We start from the raw sequence: 23001 nt of genomic DNA, 5'->3' as shown, positions 1-23001 counted from the left end.
TGACTTGGCCAATGTGGACCCTAGCCTCTGTGCCCTGGGCTTTCCGAAGGTGCCCTGCATCCCTGTCTGGAGCTTATCAGCTCCAATGTAGGACAGCATGGTGCAAGGGATGGAGCCCCACTCAGATATGAAAACCATCTTTGCCGCAGCTTTTCATCATGTACTTATTGGCACAAATACGGGCAGCCTTCGGGGCCTCAGAGGAGAGCTGCTGATACTCATCTGACACTATGGCTGCAGAGTGGGCGTGGTGCAACTGTTTTTGTGATTACTCGAAACTTCATACTGTGTCTTACGCGTCTCATTGTCCTGTGTCTAAAAGTTTACCAAATCCTACTGATTATTAAGGTCCTTAAGAGTAAATTAACTGAAGTATTACTCCCTCTTCATAAAATTAGCTCCTTGCTTCTTGTTTATGACTTTTTTTTTTTTGCCCACACCGTGTGGCATGTGGAACTTCACCAAGCAAAGAGCGAACCTGTGCCCCCTGCAGTGGAAGTGTGAGTCTTTAAGGCCCACCAGAGAAGCCCTCATTTATGATTTTTTGTTTTATCAGAATAATCTTTATCAGTTTTATCACACACTCAAGTTTAGTTTTTCTTCACCATTTTAGTATATATCCTGAACAACATTATGTAGCAGATTTAGTCTGGGGCTTTTAAAGAACTTGTGTTCTACTTATGGTTGTTAGTGGGGAAAGAATGGGAGGAAGGGATAGTTAGGGAGTTTGGGATCCATATGTACGCACTGCTATATTTAAAATGAAAAACCAACAAGGATCTACTGAACAGCACAGGGAACTCTGCTCAATGTTATGTGACAGCCTGGAGAGGAGGGGAGTTTAGGGAAGAATGGATACATGTATAGGTATGGCTGAGTCACTCTGCTGTCTACCAGAAACTAGCACAACATTGTTAATCGGCTATACTCCAATATAAAATAAAAAGCTAAAAAGAAAAAACAAACTTATGTTCCAAACAGAAGAGCAGTTTCTTCAAGTGAAGTGGGAGTGAGAATATTTTCCAAGGTTGTTGTGAAGTTAAATGACAGTATGTCTGCAATATGACTATTGTGTAATGTAGATGCTTAGTAAACCGTAAGTTATTACCATTTTTATGATTATCTCAAAGTAGGACTCATGTACTTTTTCTCTCCATGGCTGAATTTTTTATCAAAATGGAAGTGTTTTAATTTAAGTAAAATATTTTTTAAAGGAAAACTTTCTAAAGAACAGAAAATGAGAATCATCATTTTCCCTCCATCCCCAAACCCAGCTCAGAGGTAACCACAGATGGGCACATAAATGTGTGTGCACTATCCAGTAGCTTTTCTTTTTTATTTCTGTGGGGTTAATAATTTAAAACTCCAGGGGGACAGCAATTATATCTTACAGTGATGTTTAATGTCATGTTCTGTGCATAATAGCTGCTTAGTAGATACTAGCTAATTGTTTTTTTAAAAGGATTGCTGAATATTTTTGTTTCTTCAATATACAGTCAAAAGCTATTTCTCTGTGTAAGGCTAAAAGATTTTCAGAAGCTAAGCATTGTACAGTATGACTCAATTAGGAGTAAGACATTTAATTGAAAATAGACTACTAGCCACAATTATATGATTTGTGCATACAGACAGGTAAGTCACAGTCTGAGCTGGATTTATTTTTGGTAATGGTCTGGGTGTTATGAATGCCTTTTAGTTTAAGAAAGTCTAATCTTCTATTAATAAGTGCGTATTGAAGAAGGATTCAGCAGGAAGTAAACTATAACAAAACATAACCTTGTGAAACTTAACATTTGTAGCTGAACTTGGTGACTACGACCTTGCTGAGCACAGTCCTGAACTTGTGTCTGAGTTCAGGTTTGTGCCTATTCAGACAGAAGAGATGGAGCTCGCTATATTTGAGAAATGGAAAGAATACAGGTACTTTAACATCACCACAACAGTGATTTCATGTTTGTTTTCTTCTATTTCTCTTACTTAGCATAGAATTCATTGTATATTTATAATCATCTTAAAATTCATTATTTTCTAAATTTCAGAGGTCAGACACCAGCACAAGCTGAAACCAATTATCTGAATAAAGCCAAGTGGTTAGAAATGTATGGGGTTGATATGCATGTGGTTAAGGTAAGCACTGTGTTGTGATGCTTTTTAAGAAAGTTATTCCTTTAAGACTCAAGGTAACTATGGAATCTCTTAGTATGAAGGAGAGTGTGTAATTTGCAGGGGCTATACTGGGTACTTTGGATGTGTGGTTATGAAGATTGAGAGTAAATACTGAATGATGAAAGTCTCACACAAAAACTTGTTATAAGAAAGAAGACAGCCAAAATTTCCAAAAAGGTGTGTCTGTGGTTTTGAGTTGTCACTGTTGTTTTCTTTTCTTTAGTTTTTGAATCCCTTTTTATTCTTTCATTCATATTCATATCATCTTTTATCATGTAAGCTTGAGTAGGCTCTGTAAAAATGAAAATAATTTAGAAGGTAAAGTTAAAAATTTGTAGCTTGAGGGGACTTTGGTAAGCTGTGCCTGCATAAATACTAAGTCTATTCAGTCATGTCTGACTCTTTGTGACCCTATTGACTTTTAGCCTGAGGGATCCTCTGTCCATAGGGTTCTCCAAGCAAGAATACTGGAGTGGGTTGCCATGCTCTTCTGCATTGATAAGCTCTAGTCTAGTATAACTTACAGGGTGATTTGTTGTTTTTAGTTTTAAAAGCTCAATTTTCCCCAAAAATGCAGTTTTTTTTAAAATCTGTGATTTAAGTAGTGACTAGAATTTGGGAAGACTCTGGAAAGCTTTCTTTCGTGTGGCAGTGTCACTACCTGTATGTCTTCCAGTGAACACATACATTAAAACTATATAGTGTCTCAGTGAACTAAATCTGCATGAGTTTTCCTAAGAATGTTATTTTGGATGTTTTAATTGTTGAAAGCACCTTTCACATTAATATTAGCCTGTATGTAATTAATATAATTCAGTATGAAAAGAAGAACAGTCCTTTGAAAATGTGAACCCTGTTTTATACAGATAAAGCTAACACATGTTGCTCCCCTGAAATTAGGCCAGAGATGGGAATGACTACAGCTTGGGACTGACCCCAACAGGAGTCCTTGTTTTTGAAGGAGAGACCAAAATTGGCTTATTTTTTTGGTAAGCAGAGATAATGTCAAAGATAATTACTGTTGTTTTGCTTTTTAAATGAATAAAAACACGTATATGAAGTTAGAACATAAAATAGAATTTGGACATAGTTCTGACAAGCTTGTAAATGAATTGCAACTCTCTCCTGTTATCCTCCTATTTATCTGTAGTCCTGCTTTTCCAAGCCAATTTTTAAAACTCTTAATTGCATTTTCCATTAGTTTCAACATATGCTAAAAATGTACCTTAACATAAATATTATCTAGTTCTGTGTATTAACTGTTCACATGGACACTCCCTCTGTCATGTGGTTATGTGGCTGTTTTTTAGTGTTTCTCGTTCCGCAGTCCTTTTACTCCCTGCTCCTCACTGTATGCTGTGCTGCGCTTAGTCACTTAGTCATGTCTGACTCTCTGCGACGTTAGCCTGCCAGGCTTCTCTGTCCCCGGGGATGTAGCCCCATGGACTGTAGCCCACCAGGCTCCTCTGTCCAGGCAAGAATACTGGCGGGGGTTGCCATGCCCTCCTTCAGGGGATCTTCCCAATCCAGGGATTGAACCCGGCTCTGCCACCAGTTCTTTACTGCCTGAGCCACCACGGAAGCCCAAGAATACTGGAGTGGGTAGCCTATCCTTTCCCCAGGAGAGCTTCCTAACCCAGGAATCGAACCTGGGTCTCCTGCATTGCAGGCAGATTCTTTACCAGCTGAGCTACCAGGAAATCCCACCCTTCACTGTATAGGAAGGAGATACTAATACAGGTGGGAGATGAAGTTGGGAAGTGGGCCATAAAGTGAGGTTTAAATGTTTTTTTTTTTAATTTTTTAAATTAAAGATGTCTTTGACCATAAAGTGGCTATAGAAAAGAGTTGAAAATCAGTAATCTGGGTTTTCTAAAAATGCGTTTTAGAAAGCTTTTGTCTTTTTTCCTGTGTCCAGTTCCTGTGCTGCTGCTGTAACATTATTAAGCTCAGAAAATTTCTTCCACCATAGGAACCTGTGACTATATATGATATATATATATATTTATTCATTCAACTTTTTCCTTAACGTTTTTAATGTCTTATATATGTGCAGCATAAGTTTTGCCAAAGGTATTGCTTTTGAAATTTTTGTTTGTTATCTTAACTATTTTTTAGATTGGAGATGTTTTCGCTGAGCAGTATAGGTTATGTTTACCCTCTTACCAGCTTTCAATTCAGAAGTTAGATGATCAATGTGCTTGAAGTAACAGCAAATTTTTTAAACTTCGAGGATATTTATTTGAAATCTGGCTGTTATTCTCATATTATAGGCCCAAGATAACCAGATTGGATTTTAAGAAGAATAAACTAACGTTGGTGGTTGTAGAAGATGATGATCAGGTAGGAATTATATTGTATTACATATTTAACAGTGACTGTGTTACGTGGTAACTTAATTCTCTAAAAGGGGAAACACACTGTTCTATAGTCATAGAACAGAAACTTAGTATAATTAATAACATAATTCCTTGCTTTATGTCAAACCATCTTCAAACTGTAGTTTTCTGTCTTTAAGATTAAAGATTAAATAAAAGACTGTTCTTGTTCTTTTGTTGATGAGTGTGTATCTTAAGTGTATAAAAAATTATATCTAAATGTGGCTTTTTGCCTTTAGTTCCTGATGAAAAAGATTAATCAAAAAGATGTATCTAATAAAAAAAAAAAGATGTATCTAATAATATTTTTTAATAAAGCCTTCTATACTAAGGATTATCTGTTTTTCAGTTAAATCTAGTTCCTAATTGATAAACTCATAACAACATGAATGAATCTCAAATGAATTATGCTAAGGGTAAGAAGCCTGATTAAAAGATATGACTATATGATTCCATTCTGTGACAGTCTAGGAAAGGCAGCCCTTACAGGCGTAGGGAATCACTCACTGATCCTTTGGAACTGGGTATGTGAGGAGGCTTGACTGCAAAGAAACAGCACAAGGAATTTGGAGGTTGACAGAACTATTCTATATCCTGATTTTGACGGTGGTTGCATGACTCTGTACATTTTTAAAAGCCACGGAATTGTGAGTAATTTTATTGCACGCCAAATAATACCTTGGAAATATATAGACAGATATAAATAAAAGCAAACAGGTCAAATGTTAAAAAGATGTATATGCACAGTGAAGTGTGAGTAGGGCTACTTAGCAGAACCTGGAAAAAGGAGATCCTGAAAATTAGATAAAACTATTCCAAGTTTTTGGAAAGTTTTCAGTTGTATTACTGAGATACGTGCAAAGGATTTCCCTGTCACACAGCTTGGAGAAATATCAGAGACAATAATTGAGCATTTAAAAAAATGTCTTGATGGCACACATGATTATTATATTATTGACAAATGAGTTGGAAATGCTTCAGAAGAGTCAGGTTTCACATCTAAAGACAATCTATTTACAAAATATTTTCCTTTTTATTTAAGCACAGATGTGATTAAATGATATTTGTATCGAATCTAAAGGAATCACTCAAGAAGAATAAGATACAGTTCTGTATGATAAAAAAATATGGTCATAGTTTTATTGGTGATACTTAATGGTAATCCACTCTAGCACTCTTGCCTGGAAAATCCCATGGACGGAGGAGCCTGATAGGCTACAGTCCATGGGGTTGCAAAGAATCGGACACGACTGAGCGACTTCACTTTCACTTTCATTGGCCATAAAATAATTGTACATCTTAGAATTGATGAAATTTCAGATTTAATCTAATGCAGTATTAACTTCTTACATATCTTTTTGAAGGTGTTTTATACATATATACAAGCAAATGTGTATATAATTTCTGTGCAGAGGTTGCCATGCTTACGCACTGTTCTCCTACTTATCCTTTTTAAACTTTATGTTCTAACTTGGAATGTATTCTATATCAATATGTAAAGTGGAGATCAGTGGAGAAATAACTCCAGAAAGAATGAAGGGATGGAGCCAAAGCAAAAACAATAACCAGTTGTGGATGTGACTGGTGATAGAAGCAAGATCCAATGCTGTAAAGAGCAATATTGCATAGGAACCTGGAATGTCAGGTCCATGAATCAAGGCAAATTGGAAGTGGTCAGACAAGAGATGGCAAGGGTGAAAGTCGGCATTCTAGGAATCAGTGAACTAAAATGGACCGGAATGGGTGAATTTAACTCAGATGACCATTATATCTACTATTGCAGGCAGGAATCCCTCAGAAGAAATGGAGTAACCATCATGGTCAACAAAAGAGTCTGAAATGCAATACTTGGATGCAATCTCAAAAACGACAGAATGATCTCTGTTCGTCTCCAAGGCAAACCATTGAATATCACAGTTATCCAAGTCTATGCCCCAACCAGTAACGCTGAAGAAGCTGAAGTTAACGGTTTTATGAAGACCTACAAGACCTTTTAGAACTAACACCCAAAAAAGATGTCCTTTTCATTATAGGGGACTGGAATGCAAAAGTAGGCACTCAAGAAACACCTGGAGTAACGGGCAAATTTGACCTTGGAATACGGAATGAAGCAGGGCAAAGACTAATAGAGTTTTGCCAAGAAAATGCACTGATCATAGCAAACACCCTCTTCCAACAACAAGAGAAGACTCTACACATGGATATCACCAGATGGTCAACACCGAAATCAGATTGATTATATTCTTTGCAACCAAAGATGGAGAAGCTCTATACAGTCAACAAAAACAAGACCAGGAGCTGATTGTGACTCAGATCATGAACTCCTTATTACCAAATTCAGACTCAAATTGAAGAAAGTAGGGAAAACCACTAGACCATTCAGGTATGACCTAAATCAAATCCCTTATGATTAAACAGTAGAAGTGAGAAATAGATTTAAGGACCTAGATCTCCATCCTAGATGGAGTGCCTGATGAACTATGCACTGAGGTTCGTGACATTGTACAGGAGACAGGGATCAAGACCATCCCCATGCAAAAGAAATGCAAAAAAGCAAAATGGCTGTCTGGGGAGCCTTTCAAATAGCTGTGGAAAGAAGACAAGCGAAAAGCAAAGAAGAAAAGGAAAGATAGAAGCATCTGAATGCAGAGTTCCAAAGAATAGCAAGGAGAGATAAGAAAGCCTTCTTCAGCGATCAATGCAAAGAAATAGAGGAAAAGAACAGAATGGGAAAGACTAGAGATTTGTTCAAGAAAATTAGAGATACCAAGGGAACATTTCATGCAAAGATGGGTTCGATAAAGGACAGAAATGGTAGGGACCTAACAGAAGCAGAAGATATTAAGAAGTGGTGGCAAGAATACACGGAAGAACTGTACAAAAAAGATCTTCACAACCCAGATAATCATGATGATGTGATCACTAATCTAGAGCCAGACATCCTGGGAACGTGAAGTCAAGCGGGCCTTAGAAAGCATCACTATGAACAAAGCTAGTGGAGATGATGGAATTCCAGTTGAGCTGTTTCAAATCCTGAAAGATGATGCTGTGAAAGTGCTGCACTCAATATGCCAGCAAATTTGGAAAACTCAGCAGAGGCCACAGGACTGGAAAAGGTCAGTTTTCATTCCAATCCCAAAGAAAGGCAATGCCAAAGGATGCTCAAACTACCGCACAATTGCACTCATCTCACATGCCAGTAAAGTAATGCTCAAAATTCTCCAAGCCAGACTTCAGCAATATGTGAACCATGAACTCACTGATGTTCAAGCTGGTTTTAGAAAAGGCAGAGGAACCAGAGATCAAATTGCCAACATCCGCTGGATCATGGAAAAAGCAAGAGAGTTCCAGAAAAACATCTGTTTGTGCATTATTGACTATGCCAAAGCCTTTGACTGTGTGAATCACAATAAGCTGTGGAAAATTCTGAAAGACATGGGAATACCAGACCACCTGACCTGCCTCTTGAGAAATCTGTATGCAGGTCAGGAAGCAACAGTTAGAACTGGACATGGAAAAACAGACTGGTTCCAAATAGGAAAAGGAGTACGTCAAGGCTGTATATCGTCATCCTGCTTATTTAACTTCTATGCAGAGTACATCATGAGAAACGCTGGACTGGAAGAAACACAAGCTGAAATCAAGGTTGCCGGGAGAAATATCAATAAGCCCAGATATGCAGATGACACCACCCTTATAGCAGAAAGTGAAGAGGAGCTAAAAAGCCTCTTGATGAAAGTGAAAGAGGAGAGTGAAAAAGTTGGCTTAAAGCTCAACATTCAGAAAACGAAGATCATGGCATCTGGTCCCATCACTTCATGGCAAATAGATGGGGAAACAGTAGAAACAGTGTCAGACTTCATTTTTGGGGGCTCCAGAACCACTGCAGATGGTGACTGCAGCCATGAAATTAAAAGACGCTTACTCCTTGGAAGAAAAGTTATGACCAACCTAGATAGTATATTCTAAAGCAGAGACATTACTTTGCCCACTAAGGTCCGTCTAGTCAAGGCTATGGTTTTTCCTGTGGTCATGTATGGATGTGAGAGTTGGACTGTGAAGAAGGCTGAGTGCTGAAGAATTGATGGTTTTGAACTGTGGTGTTGGAGAAGACTCTTGAGAGTCCCTTGGACTGCAAGAAGATCCAACCAGTCCATTCTGAAGGAGATCAGCCGTGGGATTTCTTTGGAAGGAATGATGCTAAAGCTGAAACTCCAGTACTTTGACCACCTCATGGGAAGAGTTGACTCGCTGGAAAAGACTCTGATGCTGGGAGGGATTGGGGTCAGGAGGAGAAGGGGACGACCGAGGATGAGATGGCTAGATGGCATCACTGACTCGATGGATGTTGAGTCTGAGTGAACTCCGGGAGTTGGTGATGGACAGGGAGTCCTGGCGTGCTGCGATTCATGGGGTCGCAAAGAGTCGGACACAAGTGAGCGACTGAACTGAACTGAACTGATTCTTATAAAAGCAAACTAAAATGCATAGTGTTCTAGTGTATGGTGTACTCTATTTAATCAGTTATCCCTTAATTGACATTTATTCACTATTAACTACATATCATTTATGCATTGACAAGTATCTATAGAGTAATGTCCTTGAGGGGGATTTGTGGGATTGAATGGTTATGTGCATTTGTCCTGGATGTAGAGCGATCCTACCAGCTTGCATAGTTTTCAGTGTTCAGGCTTACCTCCAGGAGGGAATTAATCGCATTTGTATCTGAAAGGTTAAAAAAAATGGAATTTCATTGTAGGTTTAAATTTTATTTCTGGTTTTGTGAGTGATACTTAACATCTTGTCATACATTGAATTACTTGATTTCCTTTTCTTCAAACTGTCTGTTCCTTTGCCCATTTTTCTTCTGGGTTATTGGCTTTTTTCTTACAGGTTTTGCCATTTGTCACTGACATTATAAATAGTTTATCTAATAGTTGTTTGTCCTTTAATGGTGCGTATTGTGGGGTTTGTCATGCACTTTAAGACTTTTAAATAGGCGAATATATTCATCTTTTATGGATCCTGGGTTTTATGTCACAGAAGGCTTTTCTCTGTCTTGAGAAAGACATTTTCTCATGTTTTGTTTTTTGTTTTATTTTCTCTTTGTGTAGTTTTTGTTGGTACATTTCATTGAAATACACGTTCAGAAAAGTGTAAGAATAAATGTACAGCTTGTTGAGTTTTTATGTACACTTTTATGACCAGTACCAGGGTGAGAAAATAGAATCCCAGCAGAATTAGGGAATTTCCCTTGTGTGCCCCTCCAGGTCCAGTTGACCAAGGATAACCACTCACCTGACTTTTGAACTTGGTATAAATGACACCCGACTGACTGTTCTCTTTGAGTCTTCCTTCTGTATTTCGGGGCTGTGATTGTGAGCTTTCAGCCCTGCGGTAGGAGGTGGCTGTAGTTGGCTCATTCCTACTGTTGTATAGTGTACAGTTATATGACTAGACCAATATTTATCCATGCTGCTGCTAATGGACATTTGAGGTTTTTTTTAATTTTTGCCTGGCAGTAAGAGTGCTACCCTGAGCCCTGGGATGTGCGTGTGTTTGGCTCTTACGGAAACAGCTGGACTGTTTGCCAGTGTCTACACAAGTGAACTGCTCTCCACCTGGAATGTGTGAGGGTTTAATCTGTCCTTCTTTTGCTTGTGTTCAGTGTTCTCTTTCTCATTTCATCCACTCTGGTAGAGGAATCATTTTAGGGTTTACCTTGATGACAATTTCAGTATAGCACTTACTTACATTTGTTGAATGTTTGGATATTCTTTTTTATCAAATGCCTCTTTAAGTTTTTCATTTGTTTTTCTGTTGGGTTGTGTATTTTTCATCTCACTAAGGAAGTTCTTTTTATATCTGGGTGTCACTTCTTTGTCAGATATATATGTTGTAACTAGCTTCACTTTGGTTTGCCTTTTGACTCCTTTATTAGTATCTTTTGGATAAAAAAGATTGTAATTTAATGGAATGTAGTTTATACATTTTTTCCTTTGTGACTAGTGTATGTTTTGTGTCTTAAAGTGTAAGGATCTCTGCCTGTATCAAGGTTATTAAGAAACTACATATGAAGTTTATGAAGTATTTTAAATGACAAAGTATTAAAAAATATACTGAGAAGTATAATTGAAACTGTTAACCATTTTACTCACTTTGATGTAACATTTTTGGCTTTGCTGCTTCAGATCCCTTTTAGAACTAGATAAATTAATAAAAGTATATTTGATACAGCTGAGGTCTAAGCCAAAGCTTGTCCGTTTGTTCCTCATTCTTTTAGGGTATCAGTCTCACATTTTCTAACCTTTTGTAAATATAACCACATCATGACACATGGTAGAACGTTTTAGAAATCTGCATATGTATGTATATTACATATATTATATACATTAAAGGGAGTGGTTTTTTTTGGTAACTTGCTCATTTTACCTAAGCATCTGTAGCCATGTAGTTCTAGTTCATTCACTTTAACCTATGTTATCACATTCTGCAACATGAATCACCAGTAGTGCATTAGTTCATTTATCTGTTATTCATTGATCTATCTGTGTACTTTTTAAATAATGTTATTGTTTACTTGATTACATTTCTCATGTTTTGAACATTTAGGGTTTTATGCCAGTTTTACTTTTATAAATGAGATTGAAGAAAATCTTGGGGTGTAAATTTTGGTTTTGAAAGTCTTTTCCCCTGGAGACACATTACAGCTTAGTTATTACAAATGCTGGTGTCTCAATGGTTAGGTTCAAAGTCTAGTTTCTTTTCTTACTAACTTTGTGATGTTGGGCTTAATTTCTTGATGCTCAGTTTTCTTATCTGTAAAATGGAGCTACTGATGGTATCTACTCATTGAGACAATTGATGTGAAATTCTTAGAAAAGTGGCTATGGATATTAACTAGTGTAATTTGATTTCTGTGAGTATGGTTACTAGGACCAGGAATGTGGCCATTTTTAAGGCTGTTATGTATATTGCCATATCTTCTGTGAACCTTTTAATTATAATTATACATTCATTTATCCTGAAGTATGGCAGAGAAAGGTTCATTTAATATCTCTCAGAAATGAGATCTTGTAACTAGAGAGGAAACTCTTAGGAAGAATTTTATATTGGCTGAGAAAATGGACAGCTTGATTTTAACTCTGCCTTTCTCTGTAGGTAGCTCTAGAGAGTGTCAGAGTTTCAGGGAGCAAACCAGATGCTTTATTAGTATTTGATTCTTGATATTGCTGTGGTTGTATTTATAGCTGAAAAACAGGTGACAGGAGTATCTGAGTTAATAATTACCTCTGTTAACATCCGTTTCTTTTTCAGGGCAAGGAGCAGGAGCATACGTTTGTCTTTAGGCTGGACCATCCCAAAGCATGCAAACATTTATGGAAATGTGCTGTGGAGCATCATGCCTTCTTCCGCCTGCGAGGCCCTGTCCAAAAGAGTTCTCATCGATCAGGATTTATTCGATTAGGATCACGGTTTAGATACAGGTGACTGTTTGTGGCTGCTTGCTGTATCTTTCATAATTTCATAGAGGCCAGAAAATGTAGCCCAGTTCCTCATTTGCAGATGTGAGAACTAGAGCATAGAAAGATGAATCAGTTTGCCAGTGTTTTTCATTTGCCAAAGTAAAAGAAAAAATGGTATATATTGTTATTGGTTGTAATTTCCTGAAAAGATAAGAGAATATTGTAATGGTGTAATGGATTCCATATCCTTCTTGATGTTTTCTTTTTTTTTAAAGGAGTAATATAACAGAATTTTTCCTGTTAAAAACAGTTTAGTTATATAAATTATTGACCATATTCCCTGCGTTGTATGCTATATCCTTGTAGCTTGTTTATTTTATGCAAAGTAGTTTGTACCTCTTAATCCTCTACCTGTCTTTTGCCCACCTCCCTTCCCTCTCCCCACTGGAAACCACCAGTTTGTTCTCTGTGTCTGCGAGTCTGTTCTGTTCACTAGTTTACCTTTTAGATTCCATGTATAAGTGCTGTCATAGAGTATCATTCTCTCTCTGACTTATTTCACGTAGCATAATACCCTTCAGGTCCACCCATGTTGCTACAAATGGCACTATTCCATTCTTCTTTATGGCTGAGTCATAGTCTATTGTGTACATCTACCACATCTTCCTTATGCTTCCATCTGTTGATGGACATTAATGTCTGCTTTATGTATTAACTAACCCCTAGTTTAAATCCATGTAGTAGGAGTTTTAAGTAGTCTTTATCCAGCAGCTAGATACCGTGTAGAAAATGGGTATGGTGTACTAGTGGGATATTAATCTGGATAATATTTCTGGTCCCTATAAACCTGACATTCCATTGTTTTGCATACTCCATGTTTGTTAGTCATAAGCTAGAAATGTTTTGGTTTACTCAGAGTAGCTTATTGATGGTGAGCTTTCAGCATGTTTCAGTGTGACTTAAAGAAGGAATGGATAATATCAGTAATGTGGCAAGTTGACTGTGTGTGGAATTCATGTAAGAGAGCTTCTATTTTACTTACATTAAAAGGGGGGGCATTTTGGCAGAATTTAAATGGCAATGAAGATAAGCATTAAATATTAAAATAGTTTTAATATTTCTGAAAAAGTCTTTTGAAAAGCATATCACAATTAGAAAAAGTAATGGAAAGTCTTGAATTAATTGTACATCTTGCATTGAGGAGTGTGGGTGGGAAAGAGAGGATATCTATAAAAATATCTATAAAAGCACAGATATTTCAAACTTACTTAATATATTCTTAGGTGATGTGCATAATTAGGAAAAAACAACATGTGTTGCATCTTTCATACAAGCCTGAAGAGTGAAAAGAATGGTGTGATAAAGAGAGTCATCAAGACTATTTTGATAAAGTTCAGGAGGGTTCTTTTAAGGAAAACCTCAGGATAGACTTTCTGTCATTTTTGTGTATCTGGTTACTGTCAGCCTGAAATTCTGTTGTTCCTGTTAAATGTCTCTTTTATTTTAGTGGGAAAACTGAGTATCAGACCACTAAGACCAATAAAGCAAGAAGATCAACATCCTTTGAAAGAAGGCCCAGCAAGCGGTATTCTCGACGAACTCTGCAAGTGAAAGGTGAAATGCAGCCCTGTTTCCAAGGACTGTTCTTCCTGACAGTTTATCTTTTGCTATGTTGTTGACTGGAGGGAAAGATGTCTCAGTCTTCTTACCTCTGTTACATCAAGAGTACTAAAGTACTCTTATCTAAGTAATTGAATTTGCTTCTGGCATAATCAGTTTGGAAAAATACAAGGGGAAAAATTGCCTATGCTGTTGCTGAGGTTAAGCTTGAAACTAATCACAGTTCAGGCACTGTGCTAGGTTTGTGTTCAGTTTTTGTTCTTACTCTTTTAGTTCTTCTGTAGAACAACATCTTCCCTCCCTTTTTGACTTTCAGATCTCCCTTAAGTATTTTTTAAAACATTGGTATATGATGGATAAATTTTAAGTAAAGATTATTTTGTATTGTGTTATAGTACTAAATATTCTGGTAAGTGTAATTTTTATATTTAATCATCAGTGTATATTGTACATAGACATTTCCAAATTCATAAATGTTCCTTGTTGTTTGTTACTTTGGTTATATAGTACAAACAGTGGTTTACTTTGACCAGTAAGCAAAACTTGTGACTGTGTTCAAATCAGAGTTGAATTTTTAAAGATTATTTATTTGGCAGTGCTGGGTCTTAGTTGTGGCACTTGGGTCCTCAGTCCCTGTTGGCGGCATGTGTGAGTTTCAGTTGTGGCATGTGAATTGTCAGTTGCAGCATGTGGGATCTAGTTCCCTAACTAGGGCTCAAACCTGGGCCCCTGCATTGGGAACAGAGTCCCAGCCACTGGACCACCAGGGAAGTCCCCAGATTGCAATTTACATATGTCCAGTGTCAGAATTATAAATAATTGCCATCACCTGATGTTGGCAGTATCAATTTTTTCAAAAATCTGACTTATAGTCATATGTTTTGATGTACCTATAAATTACATAATATGTAGCTATAAATGAAACCATTTCAGTTTGTTTAATATCCTTAATTACCTCATAGACTCCACTGATGATTTTTTACTATCAGCTTATTCTGGAGGCTTGCAGATGATTCTTTTCTTTTTTTAATGTATACTTATTTTATTGCCTTATTTAAAAATTGGAAATAATTGTCATTACTCACTTCAATGGCATGAACCCTAGAACACTTTTGTGAAATGAAGGTTTTTGAATATAGTGGAAAGTAGCTTACAAAGCAGTTAGTCAGGGTTTACTTTTGTAGGCACTTCCCTTGGTGGTCCAGCAGTTAAGACTCCGTGCTTCCAGTGCAGGGGGCACGGGCTCAGTCACTGGTTGAAGAAGTAAGGTCCTCCATGCTGTGCTGTGGGACAAAAAACTAAAAAAAATAATGGTAAAGCAGTTTATCATGTTGGAGGGAGACTAATGGGATGTTTTCTCTTTTCTGTCAGCAAGTACAGGAAAACCTGAAGAACTCAGGTGAGTAATGTTTTGCTCTTTAGGGGTTGATACTAGAATGTTTTAACATTTCTGTAGTTGCTGTCATTAATCCAACAAATATTTGGTGAAGGCCTGTCAGAGTGTTCCCTTGTCCCTGAGAATGGTAGACATGGCAGGGAACAAATGAATACATAGTGCCAGGTAAATTTGGCACAACAAAAATAAAGCAATTTGAAGAGGAAGAGTGGGTTTGGGTAGCTGTGCTATTCATAATGAGAATGACATACATTTGTTAATTGGTGTGTGACTGAGGATATGCAGATGAATAAACTGTCACCCTTGCTCTCAGGGAGCTCAAAGAACAAAGGCTGATTTGTAGATATGCAGTTCATTTTATTCCTGGGGTAAATCCCGCTTGGTCATGGTGTATAATCTTTCTTTATGTTATATGTTGCTGGATTTGGTTCACTAGTTTTGTTGTGGATTTATGTGTCTGTATCATCAGAGACACTGGTCTGTAGTTTTCTTGTACTGTGTTTATCTGGGTGGTTCTGGCTTCATAGAATGAGTTGGGGAATATTTCCTTCTAATTTTAGGGCAGAATTTGTAAAGAATTCTTTAAATATGTGATAGAATTGAGCATTAAAACCATCTGGCCTGGGCTTTACTTATGTCATATTTTTAAATTTCCAGTTCAGTTTCTTGTTGTAGATGTATTCATGTTTAATTTTTATCTTGAATCAGTTTAGGAGTTTGTGTTTTTCTGGAATTTTTCCATTTTACCTACATTATCTAATTTATGGCATACAGTTGTTCATAATTTTCTCTTTTCCATTTTATTTTTGTAAGCTTTGTGGTGATGTCCCCTCATTCGGGACTTCCCAGGTGGCATAGTGGTAAAGAACCTGCCTGCTAATGCAGGAGACGCAAGACACATGGGTTTAATTCCTGGGTGGGGAAGATCTCCTGGAGGAGGAAATGGCAACCTACTGCAGGATTCTTGCCTGAAAAATCCCATGGACAGAAGAGCCTGGCGAGCTACAGTCCATGGGGTCAAGAATAGCTGGACACGACTGAATGGCTGAGCATACACACCCCTCATTAATTCTGATTTCGGTTCTTTGAGTTTCTTTTTCCCTTGGTCACTCTAGGTACAGGTGTGTCAGTTTTGTTGGCCTGTTTGAAGAACCAGCTTTTGGTTTCATTTGGTTTCAGCCAGCTTTTGGTTTTGCTCTATATCCTATTTCATTAACTTTCTCTCTGGTATATTATTTCATTCCTTCTGCTTGCTTTTTATTTAGTTTTCTTTCCCTGGTGTCCTTAGGTGGAATATCAGTTTATTGGGATTTGAGATCTTTATTGTTTTAATATAACATTTATAGCTGTGAATTTCTCTCCAAGCACTACTTTAATCGTATTTCATAAGTTTTGGTTTGTTGTATTTTCATTTTTATTCCTTCAGATTGTTTTCTGATTTCTCTTGTGATAGCTTCTTTGGCCTATTGACTGCTCGGGAGTATCTTGCTTAACATACACATTTGTATGTTAAATTTTCCTCTCTCTCTCTGTTTTATCCCATTGTGGTTATGGAATGTACTTCACGTGATTTTGGCCCCTTTACAGTTGTCAAGGCCTGTTTTATGGCCCGGCGTGCAGTCTGTGTTGGACAGTGGTGCATGTCTGTGTGCTTGAGGGTACGGTGTATTCTGCTGTTGAGGGTCACGTCCTGTTGGCGGCTGTTAGGTCTGCTTGCTTGTCACCGTTGCTCACTTCCGTTTCATCACTGATCTTGGGCCAGTCCTACCCTTTACTAAATGTGGACTGTTAAAGTCTCCAGTTAGTTGTCTGGTTCTTTCTTTGTGCTTCATGTATTTGGAACTTCCTGTGAGGTGCATGTATTGTTTATGATTATTTTATTCTTCCTCTCTTTTTCTAGTAACTGTTTTGTATTAAAGTCCACTTAGTCAGATATGAGTGTGGTCAATCCAGTTCCCTTCTGGTTGCTTTTCCATGGCTTAGCTGTTTTTATCAAATTTGGAAAGTTTTTACTCATTATTTCTCACATTTTTTTCCCTGCTCTTTTCTCCTCTCCTTCCAGGACTCCCATTACATGCCTGTTGCTCTCCTTATGGGACCTGCAGACCTCCGAGTCTGTTCATGTTCCCTCATTATTTTTCTTTCTGTCCCTCAGACCACATCATCTCACTTGACCTACCTTCAAGCCGCTGGTTCTTTTGTCCGCTAAAATCTGCTGTGTGTTCCTCTAAGTGAACTTTTTGTTCTAGTTATGGAACATTTCAACTCCAGAATTTCTTTTCTTTAAAGATAATTTCTCTGTTTAAAATATTCTTTTTTTGTGAATGCATTGTTGTCATACATTTATTCTTTTATTTCTTCATATGTGGTTTCTTTACTTCTCAAGTATATTTAAAATAGCTGATTTACATTCTGGATGCAGGGAGCAAATTGTCTTCTTGGCTTCACCCACCTAGGGTAAGGCTTCCACAACACTGAACACCAGAGAACCAGGAGGAGAGAAAACTGGGTTTCAGATGCCAGACTCAGCTTTCAGACTGAGTAGATTGTCTTGAATAAATGTCTCCATTTGATGTATTCCTTTTAATGATTTAAAAAAAAAATAAGTTTCCCCAGCCAAATGTTTGTTTTGCTGGAAAGAGGATCTGCCCCGTCTTCAGACCATGATTCTTAAAGTCCTGCTTCTGAGGACTCGGTTAGTAGTGTTAGTATAGTTTAATGTAATGCTTCTCAACCATTGGTGTGAAGCAGAGCCTCCTGGAATGCCTGGTAAACTATCAGATTCAAGATATACAAATCTAGTATTGTTCTCATTAAAAAAAAAAAAAAAAAAAACACTTGTATAATCTCCTGTGCGGCAGATGTATAACTAGAGCTGCTTCAGAAGGAGTTGTTTTGGGTGCTGAGTAGGGTTGGTCTCACCTTGCGATGTCGTGTTCAGTTTTGTTTTCATTTAGAAAGCCAGTAAAGCCAGGCTATGATTAGTGACTCATCACAGAAGCACTCTGCTTTTTGAGTAAGGATTCCTCTAAAGTTCTTTTAGCTGTCAGTAAGCTGTTAACAATAAATAAATCAGTAGAGTAGGGAGAAAGGTGAGGGATTTTGTCCACTGTAAGTTTTTGAGAGTGAAAGTGTTAGTTGCTCGGTCATGTCTGGCTCTTTGCAATCCCATGGACTGTATCTCACCAGGCTCCTCTGTCCATGGGGTTTTCCAGACAAGAGTACTGGAGTGGGTTGCCATTTCCTTCAGCAGGGGATCTTCCCAACCTGGGGATTGAACGCAAGTCTCCCTCATTGCAGGCAGATTCTTTACCACCTGAGCCACCAGAGAAGCCCTGTGAATTTTTAGTTAGGTAAAAACATTTTCTGCGTTTTCTGAGCTATGCACTTTAGTTTTTCTTGGGTTTATTTTTAAGCTATGCTTTTAAGAATGGTGGAGAAATGTTAAGAGGTGTTCCCATGTAAAGTATTTTATTTGTCTTTTGTTTGTTTGTTTAATTAATCACGTCTTACTTCCCTGACAAACAGGCTGTGACAGAATATTAGAACTTAAAGTGAAGAGGTTCTTGCAGAAATGTAAAAGAAAGCATTCAAGCAGTGATATGTAGTTGAAAATTAACTTATTTTATTTGCAGGAGTTTGTCCTCCTTTTAATTTTTCTGAAATACAGATTTCTGACCAAAAAGTGAATATGACTGTATAGTCTCTTTTCTATAATTGAGATTAGTTTGCTGCTGCTGCTGCTAAGTTGCTTCAGTCGTGTCCAACTCTGTGCGACCCCATAGACGGCAGCCCACCAGGCTCCCCCGTCCCTGGGAATCTCCAGGCAAGAACACTGGAGTGGGGTGCCATTGCCTTCTCTGGTAGTTAAATTTTACTGTGTCTTCCTGAGCGTGCTTTTGGCTCTGGAAAACAGAGCAAAAATGGGGTATTTAAGCAGATACTTTATTACTTTTTAATTAGAATAAATTTTTAGGAATGAAATGTAGCAGAGGGCCGCTCTCCTGAAAGTTTTGGAGCCCTGCTCCTGACAGTGCTTGAGAGCGCCTGAGCTGGGACTGGCAGGAATGCCCTTTCATTCCTGCCCTTGGATTTCTGTTTGCATGAGCAGCTGTGCTCCAGTGAACCATGGAAAACAGTACTGTTTGAAAAAGCACAACTATTTGACCTGAAAAACTGTGCTTGTTTGAATAACAGGTTTTTAAATTGGCTGAGGTTAGTTTCTAACTACTCCCTTATGAGTCTTGACAATGTAAGCTATCTTAGGAAGAGGGGACATTTTAAAGGACAGTTCACATTTCATTTATTAGTACTTCTTGCACAGACTTAGTGAACAGACTTGAAGACAGAAAAGAGGAAAGGAAATGGTGGAAGAAGTGACGCATAGAGAAGGCATTAGAGCAAAACATTTCTTTAAGAAGGACGCTGCATTGGGTCAGTAGTGAAAAGTAATCTGCTACTTTCATACTAGTGGAGGTGAAAGAATAGGTGCAGTGATAAGAAAATAGTGCTTCCTGTCTTCCATGTTCTAAAACAGGGAGCTAGCGTTCTATGCCACTTATTATAAGTGCTTTTTTTCCTCTCATGATATTCCTTCATCTTTTACCTATCACCTACTTGAGTTATTCCCAGTTCAAGGAAAAGCTTCAGAGTGTAACCAAAGGGCCACGGAGTAATGTGTCATTTCTGAACCATACAGATAGAGTGGGTTTTCATTAACGTGGAGATTAAGAGTTCCTTAATATAATACAGTGTGTTTTGGGAATTACAGCAAGATTAGTAAAAGAAATTCTGCCTGACAGGTGTTTCCTTCCCCACTGGCCTTGGCAACAGATTCTACACTAAACATATATTATTTATTTATTTATTTTTATTTATTTATTTTTTTTACTTTATTTTACTTTACAATACTGTATTGGTTTTGCCATACATTGACATGAATCCACCACGGGTGTACATCCGTTCCCAAACATGAACCCCCCTCCCACCTCCCTCCCCATAACATCTCTCTGGGTCATCACCGTGCACCAGCCCCAAAACATATATTTTTTAAAGATTGTGTTTGTTTGTTTAGTTGTATTTGTCACTGTTCTTTGTGCTTTGCTAAGAGCCCCATGCAAGTAAGGAAACTGCAGTTCAGAGAGCAAAGCTAGTGGTGCTGTTTGGATTTGAACCCAGGCAGTAGAGGTGTTTGTTCTGGTGACTTGACTTGTAATAGAGCTGTGGTTAGTAAAATACGAGATATAAAATGGTTACTCCTCCTCCCCCAGCCTTTTCGCAAGGCCTTTTCATCTTGATTTCTTTCTTAATTGGTTGTCTTTCATCATCATCTACTTCTGTTTTGTTCTCCCTCTCTGAGAAGGCTCCTGGATCCTGAATTCAGAGTTTATTTTGTGTTTGTGAAGCTTTGCCCACTTCCTGTTGCTGGCATGACATCCTGGCTGGGTATGGTATTCTTTGAAGGTTGCCATGGAGAACTGTGTGCTGGCCTGATACTGGCAGTGATGTGCTTTTACATCTCCTTACACTCTTCTCTGCAGTGTTTCCTTGTCCTTGAAGGTCAGCAGTAGAACATTAAGGAAATGAATGTATTGAATTCTGCATTTCATCTCCTTGGAATACAATGTTCTCGTTAAATCTATAGATTATTTTTCTCACTTTCAGAGAAGTTTTTTTTTTTTTTTTAATGACACTGAATATATTTTCAGTTACCTTAGCTGAATTCCTTTTCTCGGGATACTAGTTACGCTCATGTTAGAAGGTCTGAAGTCAGTAAACTCTTTAATTTACTTTACTCTGTTGTGTCAGTATCTCATCTTTGGGTTTTTGTTGAATATTTGTTCTTTCTTGCCAGCTTTGAGGTTTGTTTCTGTTTATTATGTTGTATTATATGCTGAGGTTTTTTAAGTGCTTTTTAGGGGGTAGTGGGAAGGGAATGAGCACAGCCTAAGCTAAAGATTTAAAGGCATACTTACAAATCATTTGGAGGAGAAGAATGTATAGAGAAGCTTCTAAGTTTATAGTAAGGCCTATTGAGCTATAAAATCCTGAGTGACCTTGGAAAATCTTGAGAGGGTAGGACTATACAGAAGAAGTGACAGGTAAGTTTATGTGGGTGTTTGTACTTAATGCCTTAAGGAATCATTTATGCAGCTGTCTTTATTTTGTTGTCTTTGACAGATGTTGTCCAATGAATAAATGAGATTAATAGTCACGTATATATCTAAAGCACAAGTAGAATACAGGTATATGGGAATATCAAATGAGCAGAAAAGTGTTTGCCAGTAAAAACAGATGTGTTCTGGACATCATCCATTCTTAGTTTGGGGTGCTCATGGTCACTTTTTCTTTATTTTTTTCTCCATTACAGTGTTCACAACAATGTTTCAGCTCAGAGTAATGGTTCCCAACAGGTAAGAGAATATTAAGCTTCTAAAACACTAGAACACTGTAGTTAATTATCAGTATGATAAACAGTAGTATTATTAACTCAGGTTTTCATACTGGTGTAACCTTGGGAAAGTTTTGTGCATTTTCTTTTTATCTGTAAAATGGCTCAACAATATGGGACCTGTTACTTTATTCTCTTCAGATGTTATAATAGAAAAGGTTTTAATGTTATAATAAAACATTTTCTGACCCTGTAAATCCTGTAAAATGAAAAAAATAGCAATATTCAGTTAGATAACTATCTGTCCCAAAGGTGGTATATAGCTTTCAAACATTTATTGCTATGTTTATTACTGTCATACCTGTTCACTGTGTAGCTAGTATTCCATGTTCATATTCTACTTTCTGGTGAAGAGATCTTTTATAATTTGTGTCCAAAGGCTTGGGGTGTGAGGTCCACTGCGCCTGTGCTTCCTTCTGTCCCCTCTGGTCCTGTGGTGGTGGAGGTCGAGAATCTTCCAAGGAGTCCTGGAGCAGACCAGCACGACAAGAAATGGTTCGTTTATTCATTAAACCAAAATAAAGTGTTGCTTGCCTAAGGGTGTTCTGAATCCCCAGCCATAATCTTAGACTACTTGAAATATGAATGAAAGCAAATTATTAATATTTGTAAGCTGACAAAAAAAGCATGTTGTTGAGCTGTCATATTGGGATGAGTGAGGGATGCAGATGAAGCAGGGTGACAGTGTCAGTGAAGCCTGTGAGACAGCTCTCCTGACTGGTTAGTGTGAGCTGGGAGTGGCGGTGGTTTTCCGTTGAAAAAGACTTTAGTGCTACTCAATAGGACCTTTTCCCAGATCCGTAAGGATCATGTCTTCATTCCATGTTATTCTACACAACATGATGCTATTGCTTCGGATGTGGTTTCTTTATTAAAGACTGGAGATAAAGCCAAAACAGAACCGTAATTATAGTCCAATAGAACAAAGCATGAATTATTCCATGGGGAATAGGTGGAGAAATAATCTGATGATGGGAAGATACTTCATTTGTTTAGTCCCAGGGTCTTTTTTTTTTTAGACTAACAGTGAGTGCACAAATATGGATACTTTGTTGCTTATGGGGTTAATCCATGGGTTACATCCCTTCCCAAATGAATGTATATGGCCTGGGGGGGCTCCTTGGGGATTATTTGATTGAGCGCTCATGTTAGGCATCATCTGTTCAAATTTTGTCTGTTTATGAAATGAACTTTGATAATTGATAGGATTTTTCTCTTTTTCTCTTGCTCTCAGTTTGTTTAGTACCTGAAATCTAATGAGTTTCTGTTGGTGATCTCAAGGTTTGGGTCAGCTTTCTGTGCAACCAGCTCCTCCTTCATGGTGGTGGGTCAACAGTGGTTGGTGATTATTTTTAGTCTTTGCTATGTAATTGTTTTTCACTGTTATTTTGGCTTAACTAACAGCAAGGTGCTTTGCTCTTGATGATTGGGCATATTTTTGCTTCAGTTCCAAATAACTTGATAAGTTTCTAAGATCAAGGGGATTTTGCCCTCGTTTTTTTCCCATGACCCTTCCCCCCCCCC

At 37.8% G+C, this 23001-nt stretch overlaps 1 protein-coding gene across 3 annotated transcripts in view; it reads left to right on the top strand.

Annotated features, from left to right (window-relative positions):
- The window catches only part of EPB41L5 (erythrocyte membrane protein band 4.1 like 5), a 166129-nt gene that overhangs the window by 55214 nt on the left and 87914 nt on the right, over window positions 1-23001 (top strand). For all 3 annotated transcript variants that reach the window (XM_018061735.1, XM_018061731.1, XM_018061739.1), the window contains exons 8-16: window positions 1800-1920; window positions 2040-2127; window positions 3067-3155; window positions 4440-4509; window positions 11862-12031; window positions 13518-13624; window positions 15002-15029; window positions 21397-21439; window positions 21857-21972. In XM_018061735.1, the coding sequence (XP_017917224.1) occupies window positions 1800-1920; window positions 2040-2127; window positions 3067-3155; window positions 4440-4509; window positions 11862-12031; window positions 13518-13624; window positions 15002-15029; window positions 21397-21439; window positions 21857-21972 (832 nt within the window). The remainder of the gene's footprint in view (window positions 1-1799; window positions 1921-2039; window positions 2128-3066; window positions 3156-4439; window positions 4510-11861; window positions 12032-13517; window positions 13625-15001; window positions 15030-21396; window positions 21440-21856; window positions 21973-23001) is intronic.

This window comes from Capra hircus, chromosome 2, assembly GCF_001704415.2.
Source record: "Capra hircus breed San Clemente chromosome 2, ASM170441v1, whole genome shotgun sequence".
NCBI classification, from domain to species: domain Eukaryota; kingdom Metazoa; phylum Chordata; class Mammalia; order Artiodactyla; family Bovidae; genus Capra; species Capra hircus.
The sequence above is the reverse complement of the archived record's forward strand: the minus strand, read 5'-3'. Positions and strand labels throughout refer to the sequence as shown.